Below are 23,632 nucleotides of genomic sequence, written 5' to 3' on the forward strand. Positions count from 1 at the left end.
TTTATGGCAGTAAGATCCTGCTCCCCTTATTCAACCCAGGTTTTCACAATGAATATTCTATCTAGATGTCAGTCTCAGTTTTTCAGTAAAGAACTTTGAACTCCTGCTAAGAGGTTTATGTTATCATGAAGTATAGATAATAAAAAGGAGAGGAACAGGGCTGTCATGGCTGTTCTGGAATATCTCTTTTAAGTAGTTACTTTGCATGCAGGGCTAACCTTTGAAGTTGAAATGTTCACAGCATTAACATATAACTTCCAAACAAGAAACACCCACCCTCACCCCCCTTTTTTTTTTTAAACTTTTACAAAGAGAAACTTAGTTTAAAAATACACAGTTACTTGCTTAAAGATTCAACTGGAATCTCCCTTTTTAAGCTGGAATAGGGAAAAAGCTGTAGAATTTGAGATGCAAATGGAGCTTCGTAATTGACTGCTAGAAGTGAGATGCTGTTCTCCTAACAGCAAGTCTTTTAGCCTTCTTAAAGCTAAGTGTCTACTGGCCTTCCAGTCACTCTCTGCCAGTCTTGTGGAGAGAGATGCCTTTAATAATGGCCATGCATCTGCCTTTGCTGGGGCTGGAAAGCCCTTGGGAGGTGTTTGCTTGCTGCCTAAATGTCTTAAACAGGAAAGCTGTACAAGACCGCTCCCCCCCGCCCCCCGGACACTGTGAGCTGTCTGTTTTCTTAATATTCTTCTTCTTACATTCCATTTCCTGGTTTTCAGAAGACATTCCAAATACCATATTTTTCAGAGAGTGGAAATTGCTCTGCTTTCTCTTTACTGCTTACGGCATCAGTTCGGGTGCGTTATAATGGCTCAGAAAAGCACTTGTGTAATGCCTTATTGCTGAAGGATGGTTTGTGGTAGTTTCAAATCATTTGCAGTTCATTTTGTTCTTTTATTCTGGCTTTTTCATGAAATAGGAAATAATCCTGATGTGATTTGGGAAGCCCTTCAGAAATACTGGCACTGTTGACCTTAAACATGAGGTGAGAATAGTACCAAGTGTATACAAGTGAAGTTACACGTTGTAAACCTGTAGCACATAACTCTAATGCTGCTGGGCATGCTTTTCAAAAGTAACTGCGAAGTGACATTCTCAGGAATGATTTGGGCCCCTTGGCATTACTCTTCACAAGTCTTGTTGTAGACTCCTGATCACTTCACAAGTAGAAGTTTTCCCTGTCATCCTTACTAGTGGCCAATAGCTCCATGACTCTTTTTTTTCCTCTCTCTCTCTTCCTCAGCTCCCTTTTTTAGATACTGGATACTTCTTTTATCACAATGGCATTGCCAGGGCCAGGAGAAGACGCAGTCTTCAACACAAGCTTCATCTGGAAAAGGATTCCAGGGTAAGTGTTTCATCATTATGTGCACCTACCGTGTTTTCTTTGTGACACAGACTATTTTTTATGAGATCAGGGTGACAGTCAAATCTGTGGTTATGGCTACGATTTTTACCCTGTGCTTGTTTCAAGCTTGGTGACTGCCTTATGCACACACCTCCCAAACAACTACTATTTCACTACTACAAATAGTCTTACATTCTCTGAGATTTATCCTCTCTCCAGTAAGATTCAGTGATGCCATACTGTCCTGGTTTGAGGTAACTGACATGTTACATGTCTCCAGGACATGTCAGTGGCCGTCCGAGGTACATCCCATAGTTGTCCCCTGGCACACATCCTGCTAGTCTGTGGCTCATCCAGCCCAGAATACCTTGTGGTGTGAATGGTGGCATTTTCTCTGCAGTCACACTGGGAATTTTTCTCAGGGAATGCTGCACACCACAGATGCTAAGAAACTGTATGCTGTCAGACTTCATCATTTCTTTTAGAGGCTTGTGCTCGCAGTCTGCAAACGATGTGCTTGGTTTTCAGAAGCATAAGGCCCTCAGACAGGAGGAAAAAGCCCCTTTTGCAGAAGGCTATAAGCTGGCACTAGCAAATTCTTTTTTCTTTTCTTTTATTCAGAGTTCTTACACCACTATAATACTGGGCTGGAGTGGGGCCAGGTGACACAAAAAGTATATTTACTGCCCAAAGAAAGTAGATAAGCCTGAGGAATGGTATCATGACAGCAAATAGGTTATTTTTTTTAATCCTTCAGTAGGCTTTAAGCTCTCTGCACTGTGAGCAAAAAGGAGGGGGGAACAATTCTATTGCAGACAGAATTTTATTGACAGATATTATATGGTATTGGAACACCTATGAAAAACTGAGTAGGAAGACAAGAAAAACAGGTTAAATAAGGTTGTAATTGTTGTTGTGACACCAGAGCAAGCAAGATCTGATGAAATTCCCAGCTTAATTTTCCTACTTCTGCAGAAATTTCAAGTGGTTCAGGGCCCAGGTCCAGCTGGGACGCACATGGCTGGTCGCTCCTGTGGCTGGGAGCCATGTGAGTGAACCACACAGGTTCCAGGTGCTGCCTGTCCCTGCCACTTCATCCTGAGATGCTGAGAGCTGGCAGGTTCCCTGGGGCTATTGCTGGTCTTCCAGTGCTCTGAGGTACCTCTTCCTGCCCCTCATCTCTAAAGCGGGTACCAGGTACAGGTGGGGGCTGATGAGAGAGAGACCCATTCAAGCTGCCTTGAGTGGAGTTTCTCAGGCTTCCCTTGTTTTGTTTACCAAGCAGGGGTCAGAAAGTGAATGGTTCAAAAACCATCTACAGTTAGGGAATACTAAGCAGATCTTCTGAGAGGTGTCTTTGATTTCCCTGAACCACCCAATCTTGTTAAAAGCCGCTTCAGAAAAAGCATACAATTGAGTAAGTACGTTGCAAGATAGTGACTGAGTACAGTCACTGTGCAGGTGACACTGTATTGGAAATAAATATTCTGTAAGCCTCTGAAAATGTTACGAATATCTATGATATTTGTATGAATCCACCAGTTCTCATGGCAGCCTTGGTATTATGTGGCTGAGCATTCCCATAATCGTTCCAGACTGGCTTTTGCATTGACTACCTCTTAGAGTGTCTGCAGTGCTATTAAGAACAGCTTAAATGAGTCTGCCTTCTCGTTCAGAGATGTTCTCTTTTGCAGTCATCTGATATTTGTGGTCTCTAGACTCGTAGTTGGCTTCTGTCACGCGCACTCAAATCTCATTTTTGCTGTTAATCTCCACTTCTTCCTGATGCTGCATGCGAATGGCTTGGCTCTCCTGGGCTCCCTCCTTTGATCTCAGGGAATGCAGCCCTGTGTTTAAATAACTAAGAATATCTCCTGTGTGAGGAAAAGGATGATCCTGCATATATATCCTGACCTCATGGGTTACACTGGGGGATGGAAGCAACATTTCATTTCCACATGTAACATGACATTTTCTCAGCTAGCCCTCCTACTTACTCTGTCCTGTTGGATAGTCCTTGAGCTCTTATGATACCGTATAGGTCGGTTGCTTTTTGTAATACAGTTTGAGAGCAATTAAAATCATTACTCTTATTTCCCTTCTTTCTTTTTATACATGGAGTTTGGAGAAGTCATTAAAATTCCTGTCATATTTGCGTATAAGTGGAAACATGAGTTGTGTTGACAGTACTTAATTTCAAACTCCAAAAATAATTTCTAAATTTAATGGCAGCTTTCTAGACCATTTACATTCAATTTTACTTAGCAACAAATGTCAGCACTGTCATGGTTAATATGTTAATGCATGAAGCCAAGAAGAAAATGTTCCTGTTGTCAGCCTAGCCAGGAAGCAAGCTTCCACCACGGGGCCTTACAAATCTCTCAGGAACCATTCTGGGAAATGCTGTAGTGGCTTAGCCCTACCCAAATGTTGTGAGAGAGTGGGCTGCAGTTATTCTGTATACTTTTCACTTTTAAAGAGATTACAATTCCTAGCTAATTTTAATTATTAGTTGAAAAACAGCACAGATGTTCACTCAATTAATTAATGTTCTTTAATCAAGTAAGTCTCTTGAGGAACCATGTCAGTTTTTCAAGAGTCCGGGGAGATAGATGGCAAAATGCTATGCAAACAGGTTACTGCACCATTTTAACGCTCTGCATGTCTTTTAAAATGCTCAGAAAAGCTTTGTTGTGTAAAATTTACTGTATGTTTTTACCAAAATAATTTGGAGATACCCTAAACATATACAATGGTTGTGTGATAAACATCATCGCTATCAAGGGGGTGGGAATGGAGCATTAATAAGATGCCTTCCTAGAGATCCAGCAAGAACTAAGTCTTTGTTCTGAGGAACAGCCCCAGATATGATGGATTTGACATTATTTAATACTTCAGTGTTGCTGAAGCTTGAAGCAGCGCTGGCAGCAGGTGAAGGCATATGTAATAATAAGTTGTGCTATTGAACTGTTCAAGAAAAAAGTGCAGGCGTATGAAGCACCGTGGCTTTTGCTGTCAGTCCAGTCCTCTCAGGGACCCTCACTGTCAGGATGGCAAATGCCACAGTGAACTGAACTACTTCAAATGGAAACTGTTATTTAAATTACATGCTCTGAGGTACAGAGACCCTTCCAGGAGAGGTTTGCTCAGAAACAATGCTTTTGTGTCAGTTGCAAATTTTCATGTTTTCCAGGTGCACTTGTATTTTGTTATTTTACCATATGTACCTTTGGTGCTACATAGATTTTGGGCAGGAGAAAAAAAGTCCCTTTAACATTTTTACACGTTGAAGCTGGAATTTTCAATGAGATAAGTCATAACAGCAAGATATCCAGCATTCTCCAGGTGAAATTGCATTTTCATCTGCCTTTATCTGTTAATTGTTTCAGCTGAAATTTCTCGGACCAAAAGGTCAGCCATTAGCCTTGCTTTGCCTTTGGAAACTTCATGTAAATAGCTGCTGTACTTTGCCCTGGAGCCGCAGGCAGGGACACAGTCCTTGCTGTCACCCATGGGTGCAGGCAGCTGGGAGGAGGAAACAGCAGGGTGGCAGCGAGGGACCCCGAGTGACATAAAGACGCTGAGGAGAAAGGGTATGATGGGACCAGCCATCAGCGTGAAGGTGAGAACAAGTAGGACAGGCTGGAACAAGAGCCTGGGGTCAGAAAAAAGGTTGAATGACTTGGGTATGGAGCCAGCCCCTGAGCCGAGGAGGGCATGGAGAAGCACAGGGATTGACTGGAGAGGCTGGAACCAGGATGTCCACATTGATATCAAAGCATGCTGCCTCCTGAGTGCAGGTCACAAGCAACTTTGGAGCTAGGTGATCTCTTCCAAGCGAGGTTTCCCTGTGAGCAAGGGGAAGAGCAAACTTTGGTTTTAATTATGAGGAGCAATGGTATGTTTTATCAACATGATTGCTCTGGAAAAGTAAATCAGAAATACAGAGGTGCTTCTTACTGTCTTGTTTGTTAGGTTTTCTGTCTCTGAAAGTACAACAGAGGGAGGATGGGAAGCAGAAACCTTTCCTGCTCCACCATAGCTAAAAGAAAACCATGGGATTTGTTTCATTTTGATTTTCAAAACTGACTCAGATTCTGGCCTTCGGTGGAGAGACTCAGCTGTATTATTAATAAATGTTTTGAAAAGTGGCCATGTAAGTAAAAGGAAGGAAAAAATGCATGATTGTTATATTACCTTTCAGACCGATACTTTTGTGTTTTTCCTGTTCTTGGGTATTTTCTGTTAGTAAATAGTCTTCCACTGAAGGAGCAAGAGTTGAAACACAGTTTGTTCTCTCAAAGATTATTTTGCTTTCTTTCAAGTTTTAGATAAAACCATTTTCCTCCCACACAGTCTCTCCTGTCAGACAGCTGCCAAGATTAATGCCACTCAAAAAAGAGGCTTTAATATACAGAGAAGAGCTGAGTCCCATTACTGGTATCTATATGCGAGTGCATCTGTGTTGGGGGAATAAATATATATGTGTGGAGGGGGGAAGGTGAAATGAAAATCTTCCACTGAGAGTGAGTGAGTTTGGCACTTAGATAATGACTTATTTGGAAATAAACATCCCAGCGATGGTGTCGTGGTTTAGCCTCACACGGCAACAAAGAACCCCGTGCCGCTCGCTCGGGCCTTCCCAATACAGGAAGAATCAGAAGAAAAGGCAAGACTCTTGGATTGAGACAAAGGCAGTTTAACAGAACAGCAAAGGGAACAAGCAAACAACAATAACACGGATAGAGGAATATACGAACACGATTACAGAAACGCCTCTCCCCGCCGGTTACGGAACCGCCGCTCCCCGCGGCTCACCGACCGGACCCGGGACGCCCCAGCCCGCTCCCAGCGGCGACTTCCTGCCCCCTCCCCCGGCAGCTCAGGGTGGGCATGGCTCACATGGCATGGAATACCAGGAAAAATTAACCCTGTCCCCGCCAGAACCAGGACATTATCCACCCCTTATTCCATACCATCTATGCCATGCCTAGCAGGTTCCAATGAATTGCCACCACTTTCCCCGTCATATATATATATATATATATGTATACACACATATATATTCATGCAGATATAATGCCCTTAGTTTATGGGCCATCCCTCCAGAGTGTCCGTGGAGTTCTTTTAATCCATGGCTTTGGGCTCCATCTGTTAGAACAGTCTCTCAGGGCAGGTGAGATGCTGTGTGGTGCTGGTCTGTTGCATGCTGTATTTTTCGGAGCTTGTGACTGGTGCACCTGGTGTGGCTCATGCACACAGTCCGTGGGCTGAAGATGTAGATCTTGAGGAAGTTGCTGGGCACCAGCTGCTGAGGTCAGTTCTTATCCCATCATCCCTGTGCCTTACTTGTAGTACAACTGATAGCAATTATAACAATTAGGACATACAGTGACAGTGTTACTTAGCAATTAACAGCACACAATTCGATTCATTGGCTATTCTCACCCAAAATGAGATCCCCATGAGGTACACATCGGACTTCCCCATCCTTCTGCATCACCCACCAAGTGCACCCAGGTCCTTGGGCAAAAGCAATCCCGTGGATGGGTTTGCCTTTGCCTGAGGCAGGACTAACCCAGACTGTCTTCCCTAGCATATTCTTCATGTGCACTACGGGGACTTTATCCCCTTCTACGGTACGTGGAAGTTTTGATTGGGCAGGGCCAGCCCGATTGGTAGATCCCCTGGTGTTAACTAGCCAGGTAGTTTTTGCTAAATGTGTATCCCAATGTTTTAAAGTCCCACCACCTATTGCTCTCAGTGTAGTTTTTAACAATCCATTGTATCGTTCTATCTTCCCAGAGGCTGGTGCGTGATAGGGGATGTGATACACCCACTCGATACCATGCTCTTTGGCCCAGGTGTCTATGAGGCTGTTTCGGAAATGAGTCCCGTTGTCTGACTCAGTTCTCTCTGGGGTACCATGTCGCCACAGGACTTGCTTTTCAAGGCCCAGGATAGTGTTCCGGGCAGTGGCATGGGGCACAGGGTATGTTTCCAGCCATCCAGTGGTTGCTTCCACCATTGTGAGCACATAGCGCTTGCCTTGACGGGTTTGTGGCAGTGTGATATGATCAATCTGCCAGGCCTCCCCATATTTATATTTCAGCCATCGCCCTCCATACCAAAGAGGCTTCAAACGCTTAGCTTGTTTGATTGCAGCGCATGTCTCACATTCATGGATGACCTGTGCAATAGTGTCCATGGTCAAGTCCACCCCTCGGTCACGAGCCCATCTATATGTCGCATCTCTTCCTTGATGGCCTGAGGAGTCATGGGCCCACCGAGCTATGAATAGTTCACCCTTATGTTGCCAGTCCAGATCCACCTGAGCCACTTCAATCCTAGCGGCCTGATCCACCTGCTGGTTGTTCTGATGTTCCTCTGTGGCCCGATTCTTTGGTACATGGGCATCTACATGGCGTACTTTCACAACCAGATTCTCTATCCGGGCAGCAATATCTTTCCATAGTTCAGCAGCCCAGATGGGTTTGCCTCTGCGCTGCCAGTTGCCCTGCTTCCACTGCTGTAACCACCCCCAGAGAGCATTTGCCACCATCCATGAGTCAGTGTAGAGATAAAGTACTGGCCATTTTTCTCGCTCAGCAATGTCCAAAGCCAGCTGAATAGCCTTCACCTCTGCAAACTGGCTCGATTCACCCTGTCCCTCACTGGCTTCTGCAACCCGTCGTGTAGGACTCCACACAGCAGCCTTCCACTTTCGATGCTTTCCCACAATACGGCAGGACCCATCAGTGAACAGGGCATATTTCTTCTCATTTTCTGGCAGTTTATTATATGGTGGGGCCTCTTCTGCACGCGTCATCTCCTCCTCTGGTGACATTCCGAAATCCTTGCCTTCTGGCCAGTCCATGATCACTTCCAGAATTCCTGGGCGACTGGGGTTTCCCATTCGAGTTCGCTGCGTGATCAGTGCAATCCACTTACTCCATGTAGCATCAGTTGCATGATGTGTGGTGGGGACCCTTTCTTTGAACATCCAACCCAGCACCGGCAGTCGAGGTGCTAAGAGGAGCTGTGCTTCTGTGCCAACTACTTCCGAAGCAGCTCGAACCCCTTCATACGCTGCCAGTATCTCTTTTTCTGTTGGAGTGTAGCGGGCTTCGGATCCTCTGTATCCCCGACTCCAAAACCCTAGGGGTCGACCTCGGGTCTCCCCTGGTGCTTTCTGCCAGAGGCTCCAGGTAGGGCCGTTCTCCCCGGCTGTGGTGTAGAGCACATTTTTAACATCTTGTCCTGCCCGGACTGGCCCCAGGGCCACTGCATGGACTATTTCCTGTTTGATTTGTTCAAAAGCTTGTCGTTGCTCAGGACCCCATTTAAAATCATTCTTCTTCCGGGTTACTTGATACAGAGGGCTTACAATTTGACTGTAATCTGGGATATGCATTCTCCAAAACCCCACAATGCCTAAGAAAGCTTGTGTTTCCTTTTTACTAGCTGGTGGAGACATAGCTGCTATTTTGTTGATCACATCCGTTGGAATCTGACGGCGTCCATCTTGCCATTTTATTCCTAAAAACTGGATCTCCTGCGCAGGTCCCTTGACCTTACTTCGTTTTATGGCAAAACCAGCTTTCAGAAGGATTCAGACTATTTTACTCCCTTTCTCAAAAACTTCTTCTGCTGTGTTTCCCCGTACAATGATGTCATCAATGTACTGCAGATGTTCTGGAGCTTCACCCTGTTCCAGTGCAGTCTGGATCAGTCCATGGCAAATGGTGGGGCTGTGTTTCCACCCCTGGGGCAGTCGATTCCAGGTGTATTGGACGCCCCTCCAAGTGAAAGCAAACTGTGGCCTGCACTCTGCTGCCAAAGGGATTGAGAAGAATGCATTCGCTATATCAATCGTGGCATACCACTTGGCTGCCTTGGACTCCAGTTCATATTGGACTTCTAGCATGTCCGGCACGGCAGCACTCAGCGGTGGCGTGACTTCATTCAGACCACGACAGTCTACAGTTAGCCTCCACTCTCCATTAGATTTTCGCACCGGCCATATGGGACTGTTAAAGGGTGAGCGAGTCTTGCTGATCACTCCTTGAACCTCTAGTTGACGAATCAGCTTATGGATGGGCATCAGAGAGTCTCGGTTAGTGCGATATTGCCGCCGATGCACCGTTGTGGTAGCAATCGGCACCTGTTGTTCTTCGACCCTCAACAACCCCACAACAGAAGAATCCTCCGAGAGACCAGGCAAGGTAGACAACTGTTTAACTTCCTCCGTCTCCAAGGCAGCTATGCCAAAGGCCCAGCGGTACCCTTTTGGGTCCTTAAAATACCCTCTCCTGAGGTAATCTATACCAAGGATGCATGGAGCCTCTGGGCCAGTCACAATGGGATGCTTTTGCCACTCATTCTCAGTTAGGCTCACTTCTGCCTCCAGTACAGTCAACTCTTGGGATCCCCCTGTGACCCCAGAAATACAAATGGGTTCTGCCCCTCTATAGCTTGATGGTATTAAAGTACACTGTGCACCCGTGTCCACTAGAGCCTTATACTCCTGTGGGTCTGATGTGCCAGGCCATCGAATCCACACCGTCCAATAAACCCGGTTGTCCCTTTCCTCCACCTGGCCGGAGGCAGGGCCCCTCTAATACTGGTCATAGTATCCATTACTCACTTCTTGCATAAATGACTTGGAAGTTCCTTCAAGAGGATCAGAAGCAAGATCAGGCCTTCTGCTCTGTCTGGGGAACGGCCCACTGGAAACTGGGGCGGCACTTTTCCTGGAGGGATCCCCTTTTGTGGTTGTTCTTCCTTGCAACTCCTGTACCCGTGTCCGCAGGATCGAAGTAAGTTGTCCATCCCACTTCCTCATGTCCTCTCTGTGGTCCCGCAGGTAGAACCACAGGGTGCCTCGTGGGGTGTACCCTCTGTACTCTCTCTCTTGAGTGGGGAAATGCCTGCTTCTAATAGCTGAGATGCTGGCCCGTGCAGGTGGGGAGTAGGAGATATTCTCTTCAAGTTGCTGGACCTTCCACGACAGTTTCTCCACAGCTGAGACAAGGGGGGAAGAGAGACTTTCTTCATATCGCCGGAGCCGGCCAGCCACCTCATCCACTGTTGGTCCCTCTTCACCTTTCCATTCCATTACTGCCAGTGAGTTGGCATATGACGATGGTGCGCTCCGTACAAACTTCCGCCACATGGGCCTTGTGCATTGCACCTCATCAGGGTCTGTGGGTAAGTCTGCATTGTCAAAGTCATAATAAATCATCTCCCGCACAGCTAATTCTCTCAGGTACTGGATACGTCTTTCCATGGTAGTCCACTTGCTTGGCTGACATACAACATCCTCACTGAAGGGGTACCTCTCCCTCACGCCTAACAGGAGTCGTTTCCAGAGGCTGAGGGCTTGGGTCTTTTTCCCAATTGCCTTGTCAATGCCGCCTTCCCTAGACAGGGATCCCAGCTGCCTGGCCTCCCTACCCTCTAATTCCAGGCTACTGGCCCCGTTATCCCAGCACCGGAGCAGCCAGGTGACAATGTGCTCGCCTGAAAGTCGGCTAAAATCTTTGCGCATATCCCGCAATTCACTCAAGGATAGGGATCGAGTAATTATCTTTGGTTCTGCCTCTTCCTCCTGCTCTCGTGATGACCCTGGTTCATCATCATCTCTTACTAAGCGAACTGATTTCTTTGTGTACTTCTTCTTCTGTATGGGGGCAACTGATACCGGCACGGGTTGGTTCCCTGGTTCAGTGGCAGTGGCTGCTGTGGGGGTTGGAGTAACTGCAGTGGCTGCCACAGGGGTTGGAGTAACTGCAGTGGCTGCCGCAGGGGTTGCAGTAGCCGCAGTGGCTGCCGCAGGGGTTGCAGTAGCTGCAGTGGCTGCTGCAGGGGTTGCAGTAGCCGCAGTGTCCGTCGCAGGGGTTGCAGTAGCCGCAGTGGCTGCCGCAGGGGTTGCAGTAGCCGCAGTGGCTGCTGCTCTGGTTTCCATCTCTTCCCCCTGAGGGTGCTGCATAATTCTGAGCAGTGCCTGGTAGATACTGGCCAGGGCCCAGCACAATGAGGTGAGTTGTGCCTCTCTAGAATAGCCACAGCATTTTCCCTTCAAATATTCTACCACTTTATCAGGGTCCTGTAATTGTTCAGGGGTGAAGTCCCAGACCATTGGAGGTGAGTAGTTCTCTAGGTACCTGCCCATGCTCTCCCACATGCCTTGCCACCCCTGACTATCCAGCCTTGGAGCAGATCTCCGGGTGGTAGTCTTAAATAGTCGCTTAACCCTAAACAAGACCTGGAACGTATTCAGGAGACATAACACTAGGAACATGCTAGTTTGAGTATCCCAAAGATATTCAAAATTCTCAAAAGCTGCCATACCTGACCTGAAGGAGAAAAGGGAGGCAAAGAGCTGGGGAAAGTGTCCCCCCCTGTTTCCCCCACAGACTGGGTGTAATTATTAGTAAATTTTGAGAGACGGTGCCCAATGTACGGACAGGACAGCAAAACCACATAAACACCCCAAAATAGCTGTCTGAACAGTGATGTTATCATATCATAAACAGATATCGCACAGGACAGCAGAATGATAACCCTCACCCCTCTTCCAGACATGGTAAACAGCATCGCAGGGAGTACATAAGCCATATAGGAATTTATATAACACAGCCATGAGAACAAACCAAGCAACATGATGACCAGCGACTATTTACCTAATAAAATAAATGCATACAAAGAAATTCGTTTTTCCACGTTCTAGTTGGATTCTGTCGTTATCTCAACCCTTCGAGCCCCACGTTGGGCGCCAAAAAGGACTGTCGTGGTTTGGCCTCAGACGGCAACAAAGAACCCTGTGCCGCTCACTCGGGCCTTCCCAATACAGGAAGAATCAGAAGAAAAGGCAAGACTCTTGGGTTGAGACAAAGGCAGTTTAACAGAACAGCAAAGGGAACAGGCAAACAACAACAATAACACAGACAGAGGAATATACAAACACAATTACAGGACCGCCGCTCCCCGGCCGCTCACCGACCGCTCACCAACGGGACCTGGGACGCCCCACCTCCCCTGGCAGCTCAGGATGGGCATGGCTCACATGGCATGGAATACCAGGAAAAATTAACCCTATCCCTGCCGGAACCAGGACAGATGGCTATTATTGTGTTGCAGGAAAGGATTAGAAAGGGAGACTTGGTTGATACCTGTGCTGGTACAGAAGTCTGGGGACGGCAGATGTGTGGCTTCTTCAAGGCCTAGTTTCTAGGTGCCCAGGGTTAACAGTACTCCCAAACTGCTTGTGTCAATGGAAGAAAAGGCAGCTGTAAATGCAGAGGATCTAAGCTTTTAATTAAATAAATCAAAATATTCCATATTCTTCTTCACCTCACATCCCGCCCATGCCCCCTTAATGTGACTGGCTTGTGGTTGGACTATTGTAGCCTGTGAAGGCAGAAGTGCCCTGTGATGCCAGGCAGGGGGTTGCCAGGTGCTGCCAGAGCTGGGTATTTCATCCATGGTCACCTTCAGCAGGGGGAAAGGGTCAGCAGCCTGGGAAGGGCACCACCGCTTAACAAGCAGCAGCCCTTAGCAATGGCAGTGTAATGTAACCCAACTTGCAGTGCCCTTTCTGGCAGCATTAATGACAGGCTTGAGAGGAGTTAAAGGTGGAGCAAAGGGGCAGCAATACCAAAATCCGTCCTGTAGGAAAAAGCTGGCACTTGAGCTGTGCACTGTTGGAATCCTGCTGTCAACTCCCTTTGCAGGTAGAGGGATTAATTTCACAGAATAACAGAAGAATTAGGGTTGGAAGGGACCTTTAAAGGTCATCTAGTCCAATTCCCCTGCAACGAGCAGGGACATCTTCAACTAGATCAGTTTGCTCAGAGCTGCACCAACCTGACCCTGGATGTTTCCAGAGATGGGGCATCTATCATCTCTCTGTGCCAGTGTTTCACCACCTTCATTGTAAAGAATTTCTTCCTTATTTCTAATCTAAATTTACCCTCTTCTTAGTTTAAAACTGTTACCTCGTGTCCTATTGCTACACTCCCTCATGAAGACTTCCTCCCCATCTTTCCTGTAGGCCCCCTTTAGGTACTGGAAGGGGCTATAAGGTCTCCCTGGAGTTATCTCTTCTCCATGCTGAACAACCCCAACTCTTTCAGCCTGTCCTCATAGGAAAGGTGCTCCAGCCCTCTGATCGTCTTCGTGGCCTCCTCTGGACCTGCTCCAACAGGTCCATGCCCTTCTTCTGTTGGGGGCCCCAGAGCTGGATGCAGTACTCCAGGTGGGGTCTCATGAGAGCGGAGTAAAGGGGCAGAATCACCTCCCTTGACCTGCTGGCCCTGCTTCTTTTGATGCAGCGCAGGATGTGGTTGGCTTTGTGGGCTGCGAGCACACATTGTCAGCTGATGTCCAGCTTTTCATCCACCAGAACCCCAAGTCCTTCTTGGCAGGGCTGCTCTCAACGGCTTCATCCCACAGCCTGTATTGTTGCCAGTGGTTGCCCTGACCAACGTGCAGGACTCTGACTTGACCTTTTTGAACTTCATGAGGTTCACATGGGTCCACTTCTTGAGCTTGTTGAGGTCCCTCTGGATGGCATCCCATCCCTCAGGTGTGTCAACTGCACCACTCAGCTGGTGTCATCTGCAAATTTCCATGCAGCTCACCACAGCAGTGACCCCAGATCTGTACAAAGCTTTCAACTTCTGTGGGAATAAATGTTACGTAAAGTGAATGTAATGCCCAAGACTTGCTCCCCGGTCTCAGATCTTGTAGGGAGGCTTCAGGTCCCTTGTCCAGTTCTCTGCCATATGGAGAGGTATGGATGTGTGTGGTAGGATAGAGAGACAGGAGAAAATCGCAGCATAAAAAGCCCTTCATGTTTTCAGCTCTTTTATGTAAATTCATGCTGCATATGGTAGAAGTGACAGACTTCCCAGTGAAGTCAATAATAGATGCTATATATTGCCTTAATATATGCTATCGTGGGGCTGGCATGCTGGTAGGATTATGCCCAGGAAAAGTTTGGAGCTGTCATCAATTTTATGAGACTACAGGGCAGCATTATATGAGCATTGGTGTTATCCTTTTGGAAGGAAATGGAACATTAAGTAATAAAAGCTCTGCTTAAGTACCTGTAATAAATATTGAACATCTAAGGAAAACTCATTAGAGGAAATGTCTTCTTTCCAATGCTGAAAAAAGCCCCAGCCACCCTCAAACCTACACGCTGTTGGTTGAAGCTTGTTCACCAAACAAGAACTAAGGCGTTTTTGTCGTAAATCATCCTGACAAAATGAAGCATATTATGCAGAAAACGGGCAGTGTCTTCCATGAATGGATCCCTGGTTCATCCGCTTCTGGAGTAAGTCATTTTCACTTTTTTCCAGTGTATTTAAGGAAGGGTTTCCAAGAGTCTGTTCCAGTTCAGAGAGAGGCCTGTTTCTTGTATTAATAACTTTCTCAGGTGGATATTATCTTGGACTATATTTGTTTCATTTTCCCGTATAGCTCAGGGCCCTTTCTTAAGAGTTTGGGTTTCTAATTCATAATGAAGCCAGTTGGCAAGCATTATGAGAACAAATGATGATTTTCTTGAGGAAACTCGTCAACTGTATGTATTAGATCATCTGATAATGGATCTGGTGTATGTCTTATTACTGAGAATTCAATGCTTAAATGAGGCATTTTGCTTTTATGATATTTAGACCATCTGCAGATGTTGGTGGATGTTTGTTTAAATGTACAGGTTCGTCAGTGGGGTTATCTGAGAAGATGAAAAGGAAGAAGCAGCAAAGATTACAGCACAGTTTAAAAAAAAAAAGGGAGATGCAGTTAGAATCAGTTCATGGGAAGATGGAATTCAACCTGCACTTCGGACGTGGAAAGAGAAAGCATCACACAGCTGGTAGGACAAGAATAAGTAATTGTAGGAAATATGCTACATGTGTTGTACGATCTTCATCTCAAAAAATAAATCAACAGGCCTGCAAAGAGTAGATTTGTGTGTTTAAAAAGCAAGGAAAAACATTTTCCTGCTACTTAAGAAAATATTTTGCCACTCTTGTGCTGATGACAGAAGTAGGGGGGCACCACTGTGCTTCCAGATTGCAGAGGATGAACTAGTCATTAGACATTATGTTTGGGATGGTGTCAAAAGAAAAAACTTGGAAGTTCAGTGAAGTAGCAAGTTCAGTTCATGACTCTGCTATACACATAGTATGGCTGTTGTCACTGCAAGTAATGATTAGTAAGTTAGTTAGTAAGCTAGTTAGTAAGTTAGAATCCAAGTTAGATTCCCTGTGATGGCATTTTGAAAATGGAATCTGAGGGATTCCTATTTCTTCTTCTCCCTGGCCTTTGTGGACTCTATACATGCCCAGAAAGAGGTTGATGGAAATTAACTGCTCACAGAAAGCCCTGTTCAGCTGGGTTTTGCATAGTTGACCAACAGTGACTCCAGCTGTAAAGCACATAGCTGCTCTTTAATTGAGATATCACGATTCTTGCACAGGAGTCAGTTTCTATAATAAGAATAAAAAGAACTCTCTCTTTCTGATACAAAAAATAATGAGGGCTAGAGTCACTCAGATACTTAAGCTGTCACTTAGGTTGACACAGTAGTCCCCCTTCACTGCAGGGTGGGTATGTTAAGCATACGCTGAAGAATTTCCCAGTTTCTAAGTTTGAATTCTTGATATTAAGTGTTTCATTGCTGGCTCGTATTTGGACTGTGTATGTATTTGTGATGTGCAATACAGTTCTAATGTAAAATATCACAACACTATTGAGTATGGAATAATACATATTTCAAACAATTTGCTACTGGAGGAAATGCAGTTATATCCAGCATGATGTAAAACCTAAGCTGAATTGATCCATTATTTCTATTTGTAACTAGAAGGACAGCTTCAGGGAGAAAAAAAACATCTATCAACATCAGCATTAGAGAACGTTGGAAACCTTGCGTAGCTGTAGTATTTGAAAAAGCACCATTAGCTATACATAATAAAATAGCAGACTATCAAAATGACATCAAGCTCAAACATACATGTGTCTTTTATGGAAATAATGTATAACTAAAATTACAGGGTAAGCTAAAGCTATTTCTATTAGAAAAAATACAGATGAGTGTACTGCAAGATAATAGACTGATAAGTGAAGACAATGCTGTGCAGATTCACGTAGAATTTTCCAAAAATAAAAGTACTGACGCACTGCAGTCCTGGTGCCACTGGGGGCTGTGGAGTCCGCATGGTCAGTGGTTTCAAGACAAGGTTAGACAGTGATCGTAACTGACTTGGGTGTGGCTGATTCCTCCCCAGGGCCCTGGGATGCTTGAGGTGACCTCTTGACGTTGCTTCCAGTCACTTATTGCATCGTTTTCACATTGCTGAACATGATATGGGGGGATAAGGTGGGGTAAGGCAATAAGATGAGCTTTATCCGTCAAAAAAACTTGTAACCACGTGGAAGGTCGGTGATTTTACAAAATCCTGTTGAGACAGCTGATCACCTTCAGCCTTCACTCTGCTGCCTGTAAACTGCTGAACTGGCATTAGTTATGTTTCTGCTTTATTGTTGACGTCTGTTCTCTTGACTGCAGCATTGCTCCCTGGTCTCCCTCTGCCTTTTCCTAGCTCCCTCTTGTTTCCTGTCTGATGAATAGAGTCTCTGTTTTGTGGAGCAGGCCTTGCCTTTGTTACTTGTCTGTGCAATTTCCAGCCTCAAATCTTCAGTGGGGTCTGTTTTATATTATAATACAAGCAGGGGTGAGAATATATGGTTAGCGTGTTTTGTTAGTAGGGTGTTGAGAAGAATGGACAGTGTATTAACATGGAACCAAGTGTGCTGCACAAGTTTGCTTTGGTTTGGGACGAGTTTGCTTTGGTTTTGAATAAGAAATGCAGTGCTCTGATGTGCTGAGCTAACAGTCACCACAGGTTGTGAATATCTCTGCATTCAGTGGATCTAGGAATCCACTGATGTAGTGTTGGTGACAATCGTGCTCTTTCTCCCTTGGGTAGCTCAAGCCAGCTGCGGCCTGTGTCGATGAGACAAAAGAAAGCAGCCCCTGGTTGGCTTTGCCTTCTCTGGGCTGTCATCGCACCAGCATCTCTTGGCCCCATGTGGTGACCCTGTTCCTTCCTCTTGCCAGGGCTTAGTTCAGAACGGCTGGGGTTGACTTGGAAGAGTCATTCGTGGCCTGGGAGCACTTGTGCTTGATGGTGGTAAAATATGTGGGCATTCAAAAATGCTCTCCCTTCCCAAGTCATCAACATTAGAGCTACCACAGAATCTAGACTGCCATGTGTAAGCCCATCTTCAGGGCTAACTTCACTTTCAGTTTAGAAAATGTGTGTATTCAGCTATACTTTCTTGTTTTCAATACGAGTAAATTGTATGCTAGAAAAATTTCCTCAGGAACAAAGCAAGAAGTTTTGGAGTCTTATTTTCTTTCGGCAAATCTCTAAGCCTAACAGAAAATTTGGAGACTGGAAAACTGCCTTTGAGTTAAACCCTATTGAAAGATTGGAAATATATTGGTTGACATATACTTTGGGAAGAATATAGAATTAGTTAAAATATTGTACCTGATAATATATCAGGTGTTCAGTTCTGGGCCCCTCTGTACAAGAGGGACATTGAAGTGCTGGAGCGTGTCCAGAGCTACCAGGCTGGTGAGGGGTCTGGAGACCAGGTCATATGAGGAGAGGCTGAGGGAGCTGGGCATGTTTAGCTTGGAGAAGAGGAGGCTGAGGGGAGACCTCATTGCCCTCTACAGCTCCCTGAAAGGAGGGTGTAGAGAGGTGGGTGTTGGCCTCTTCTCCCAGGTGAGTAAGGACGGGACCAGAGGAAATGGTCTGAAGTTGCGGCAGGGGAGGTTTAGGTTAGATATTAGGAAGAATTACTTTACTGAAAGAGTGGTCAGGCACTGGAACAGCCTGCCAAGAGAGGTGGTTGAGTCACCATCCCTAGAGGTATTTTAGAAACATCTAGATTTGGCACTTCAGGGCATGCTCTAGTGGCAGAGATTGTAGGGGTTTGGGATTTTTTTTGTGTGTGTATGGTTGGACTCGATGATCTCAAAGCTCCTTTCCAACCACGAAGATTCTATGATTCTATATGATGCCCAGGTATTTTAGGCTGTGATATGGTAGATTCAGAATGAGACAAAATAGATTTGTAACAGTTTATTGCCATTATTTCTTGACTTCAGAAAATCAGCTGTTAAAACAGCGACTGGGTTTCTTGTTTTTACGGTTAGATGACCAGAACCATTTACTGTATATGACATTGGCGATAAATAAAAGGCAGTGCAGTAAAGGGTGTACAGTTAAATCAATAACAACATAATACTGGAACACTTTTTGGTGTAGTTTTCTGGGGTATCTGAGCATGCTGTGCCAGGGCTTGAGTTGCTGGGCCATGACGTTAAAAAACACCTCACCACCTTTCTTCTAAGACACTTAATCTAAAAGAATTGATATAATGGCGTAAGTTACTACATCACACGATGAATGTATTATGTAGTGCATCCACTCATGCCGTTTAACATCCTTTACTGTTGTTTAAAATTTGATGAGTGTTTTCATTGTGAACAGCATTTCAGTCTATTGCTTTATTGCAATCTGTTCCAAAACACTCTTGCTACAAGCATTCTGTGTTTCCAGATATTCAAAGTGTGTATGCAATATCTTAAATATATTTTTTTTTTCCACCAACTCAACAGCCCAGAAGCCAACAAGGAGTTATAAATACATCTGTGAAATCATTGCTTGTATGCATGGTGCATTCCATGAATACGAAATGGGTTTACAAAGGTCAGAGAAAGTTGATTGCAGTATTTGGAGATACAGTGGAAATGAATTAAAGGTTTAGATTTAAATTGTTTCTGAATAGTTTTCTGCAGTAATTATTTGATGCTGCATTGGAACATGGCTTTTCAGTAAAATGAGTACCTCTAACAGCTGAGAATAGCCAAGAGTAATTAAAATGCTAATATGTATGTCATGGGTTGGTGAAGTTGAATAATGCTTCTTGGCCTTGTAAACTTCCATACTGAGAGGGGAACAGGACTGGGTAGAATAAAGCATTGTGGAAAGACTAAGAAATACCATAAGATCTCCACGTTACATAATTTTCTGAATTAGTTGTATAATATCAGCTCCATACTATCATAAATGGACTCTGGTCAATATTACAAGTTTACTTGTATGAAGTGATAGCGCAGTGGCCCCATTTCTCTGAAGATGTTGCTTTATGTTTTATGTTGATAGCCATCTACTGTCTGAGTGCTGAAAAGAAATATGATGTAATTATGTGTACAGACTTAACATTTCATAAATGTAAATAGCCGGTCCCTATTTTATCTTTATTGATTCTAAGCATTATTCTTTCATACAGAGAAATACACAGTAAGGCATCCATGAGCCTTGCAAATGTGAAGTCCTCACAGAAGAACCAGAGTTGCCAGATCTAATTGTTATTTTTATACTCCTGGTCTCACTGCAATATCATTAAGCTGATTACTGCCGGACTCCAGTTTATGTAACACTGCAGTGCCGTGCCGAACATTAATAGCTGGTTCTCTTCTTCCTCACCACCTCTGCACACTCTCTCCTATTCCTTTTTCTTTGGAGGAAGTCCAGATGCATTGGTTGTATCCTCATCAAGAACCTGAAAAATAAAATAACCCACTGGGGTGAGGAGGTGCCCTGTGTTTTGTCTTGGAGTCTGAGGCTGAGTGATCGATTACATTTGTTCCCATCTAACTTGGCTTTGTCATCTGGCAAATAAGATGAACTCAATCCTGAGCCCATCTTTTGTGTTAGGCCACTGATTTCCCTGATGCTGAGCCAGCCTTCCCTTGCAGAGCTACCGGATCACTTTTGTCCTACGTGTGGTTCCACCAAAATCAGTGCTGTTATGCCTGGAGACGTTTTCTATCCGGCTGGCAGCAGCTGTCCCAGCCCCACTGCGCTTTGGAGAGCCATGTGCTTTGCATCTGCAGAGTGTCTAAAAATGCGAGATACCTTTTATAAACCTTATAGGTACCATTATAACTGCTGGTTTTTCCAACTTGAAACATGCTGAACTCTTCTTGTAATAGCCTGCCTCACGCATTTTATGGATCTGATACCATGGGGCAGCAAGCAATCTCTGGCAGAGGTTGGACAAAAAGGCTGATTCTCTCACACCAAGAGATACAGACATAATTGAACAGCGCTTGCTTTATTTTCTTTTCTCAACTGGGATGCTCTCCTGGGAAAACTTTCATTGTAATCCATTTTATTTGTTGTGGAACACAGGCTTTTCTTGGAATAACTCCCTTGATTGCTATAGGAAGAGGATTTCTGTTTGGACTACTTGTTTTCTGAAAAGAGGAAGGGAAACCTACAAACTTTTATTTCCTTGTTTCTAGATCTAACCGTATTCGTACCTCATAAATCTCAAGGGTCCTTCCCCAAGTTGTGCAGGGCATGTTATAAGAAACGCTTATGCGAGTTTTTCCATCGAACAATCAGCTAACTAAAATGATTATTTTCCTAGAGAAAAAAAAGATTTTTAAGACTTCATTTTATTTCTGGTAGCGCAATCACAAAGTAACAGGAACAGAATCTACATTTTCATATTTGAAATACTGAATCAGGGCAAAAATATTTTATTGCACCAAATGATTTTATTTAGCAAAAAGCCAAGTTTAATTTTGTTTGAACGCTTCTGGTTGGAATCTTTGTAAGATTTTGGTTCATGAACATTTTTGGCTGTTTTCTTCAGTTTCATTATTTCTTTCCAAATGGGCTTCATATTTCCAGACATCCATAGGTCTGACTCCAGTTTCCACAGCGTGAAAAGTTATGTTTCATGCAAGGAAAAATAGCTAGGAGACAAGCTAAGCTCTGAAACAAGCATCTGATTATCAGCCAGGACTAGAGCCTTCTGCTCATAGAAATGGCTACCTAGCTGCTCTCTTCACTGCTGCTCTTAATTTAATCTAAATGGCTAAAAACAGATTTAAAGGTAGCAGTGCCACTGGGAGGGCTAGAGCTTCTCACAGCTGTGCAAACCTCTTGCCAGTTAATGCAGACTCCAGTGGGTCTTTGGTCCATAGCCATTTTGAAAAATTGAAGCAAAGGGGCTTGGCACAAGCCATTTAAATCGCTGATTCACTGAACAATGACGATTTGCTCAACATCTGCATCAAAAGGTTTTTTTAGTCCTGTTTGGATGTTAGTCTAGGAAGCCATTGTTATCCAAAACTGCCCGAAGAGTTTATCACAAACAAATCCAGGGGAGCTCAACTCACCCTGCCTTTTCTAAAAACATCTGAGGAGGCTGAGATTTCCCTCCGTCAGAGTGTATTTAGCGGCTTCTTAAACACTGTTCTGAGGAGGCAGTGGGAGCTGAGGGCTGCAGTCCTCCAAAGAAGGAAGCATTTTTTACTTGTAGGCTATAATTCACTGAAAACCAAAAAAACCGCAGTAGTTAACTTGAGATGTACAGAAGATGAGGTATGAATAATTTTGGTTTTATCTCCAGGAAGTAAGTTGGAGAAAAACCTGGAAAAGGGCTTATAAATTATTTGGTTTGGTTAGTTATCTCTAAGGAAGAAAACCTTTTCTGCTGTGAGCAACATAGCAAAAAAAAAAAAAAAGTTTTTTTGTTTCATTTCAGAGTTGCCATATGCAGTCTCCATGGAATTTGGCGTTTAATTATGAAATGTTTTCACTTCCGTGTGTCAGTGAGGTTTGGAAGAAAGTTTCCGTGTATGAAAGAAATGCAAATGCCAGATTGAGATTGGAAGGTATGAAAAAGGACATTGCTTTTAGGGAGTATGAGTCAAACTGACGTCTACTGATGTCACACCATTCACTGTGCAATACTGACTATTTGTGCATAAAGAAAGGACGTGTTTCCGTAAAGACAGCTGTTTACCTGAGAATGTTGTTTGTCAGAAAAATCTACCCATTGTGGTTTTCTTATTAGCACTGCACTTGAGAAGCGTGTGCAAGGTGAATTACCTACCTGACTTGCAAGCAATGAATAATTCACTGTAAGCCAGAAAGTCAAATAAATCTTTCCACGTACTTTCTATCTGCCTACAAAATAGACGACAGTAAGAAAGGGACTGCTTTGGTGATTTAATACTTGTAAATCTCCCACTGAAATGATCTGCTTGTCCATCTGAAATAATTTGTGGTCTTTTACAGTATGTAATGAAATAATTTTTAAGTTCAGGTTTCAAAGCATGTTTCAAATATGGATTATGCCTATTTCACAAATGCTGGAAACAGAGAGGGGCATTAAATTTTCCAAAAGGTCATACAGCAAAGCAGCACAAAAGTTGGAGTAGATTCCAGATGTCCAACCTACTGTTCTGGTAGCGGGGGGAAAAAAAAAAAGAAAAAGGTTGGATTACAGCCATTTGTGGTCTTTACAGCACCTGGGCAATAAGAAAACTGAGATGGGAACAGTGGGGAAGAAATAAAAACCAAGAGATTAGCGCAGATCCTCTGAAGCCCAAAAGACTTAGACAAAGGACAGTAACCTTAAACTGTAATTACTGTTGTCATTTAGTGTTTCCACATGCATGATCTGGAGGCTCAGGGGAAATTACTCTGCTAGAGGCTATCTAAGCATAAAATAATAACAGAATTGTATGGAGGCATTTGTCCCTGGGTATAATCCAGCACTAGCGGTCCTGCCTCTGCTCCTGTTCTTGCTTCTCCATGGCTCATTTCAGCTTTGCCCAAGATGGTGCTTCCTCCTCCTGGGGAACAGCAGCAGCAGCAGATGGAGAAACACGTTTACCTCTGTAGCGTTAAAAGTGTGCTCTTAGGCTAGGTGCCTGTAGCCTAAGAAATGTTTTTTCATCTGCTTTTTCATTCTTTGCTGTCCAATAAGCAACTAATTTTTTGCATAAACTATGCACAAGTTATTTGACTGAATGTGCTGCAGTTTGTACATTTAAAATGTGTAAATGCAGATTTCCCAGAAGGTAAAATCCAACACCCCCCCTTGCCTTTCAGATGGAAAGAAGCGGAAAATCAGGGAATTGTGTTTCGTTGTGCTACTTTAGACCTGCTTTAGACTATGCTGCTGACCCCAAATGAGTGTTGATTGAGCGTGGAAGGTATGGTTTGTCTGAGGGATGTATCAGTGATTTCTCAGCAATTAGGGTTGCGTAGGTGTTGCGCAGTTTTAATTATAACATTTGCTTGTGGGAATTGGAGCTCTTTTTGCTCTCTGCGGGTAGGAACCTGACATTTAGCTCCTTTCAGTTCTCCTGCCCCAACT

At 44.3% G+C, this 23,632-nt stretch overlaps 1 protein-coding gene across 2 annotated transcripts in view; it reads left to right on the forward strand.

Annotated features, from left to right (window-relative positions):
* PCSK2 (proprotein convertase subtilisin/kexin type 2) overlaps positions 1-23,632 on the forward strand; it is a 112,455-nt gene that overhangs the window by 19,379 nt on the left and 69,444 nt on the right. Inside the window, exon 2 of one of the 2 annotated variants that reach the window (XM_054196257.1) lies at positions 1,250-1,354. The exons of the other annotated variant lie outside the window; for it this stretch is intronic. Within the exon in view, the coding sequence (XP_054052232.1) occupies positions 1,250-1,354 (105 nt within the window). The remainder of the gene's footprint in view (positions 1-1,249; positions 1,355-23,632) is intronic. 2 annotated transcript variants of the gene reach the window in all.

Source organism: Rissa tridactyla, chromosome 3 (genome assembly GCF_028500815.1).
Source record: "Rissa tridactyla isolate bRisTri1 chromosome 3, bRisTri1.patW.cur.20221130, whole genome shotgun sequence".
Classification (NCBI taxonomy): domain Eukaryota; kingdom Metazoa; phylum Chordata; class Aves; order Charadriiformes; family Laridae; genus Rissa; species Rissa tridactyla.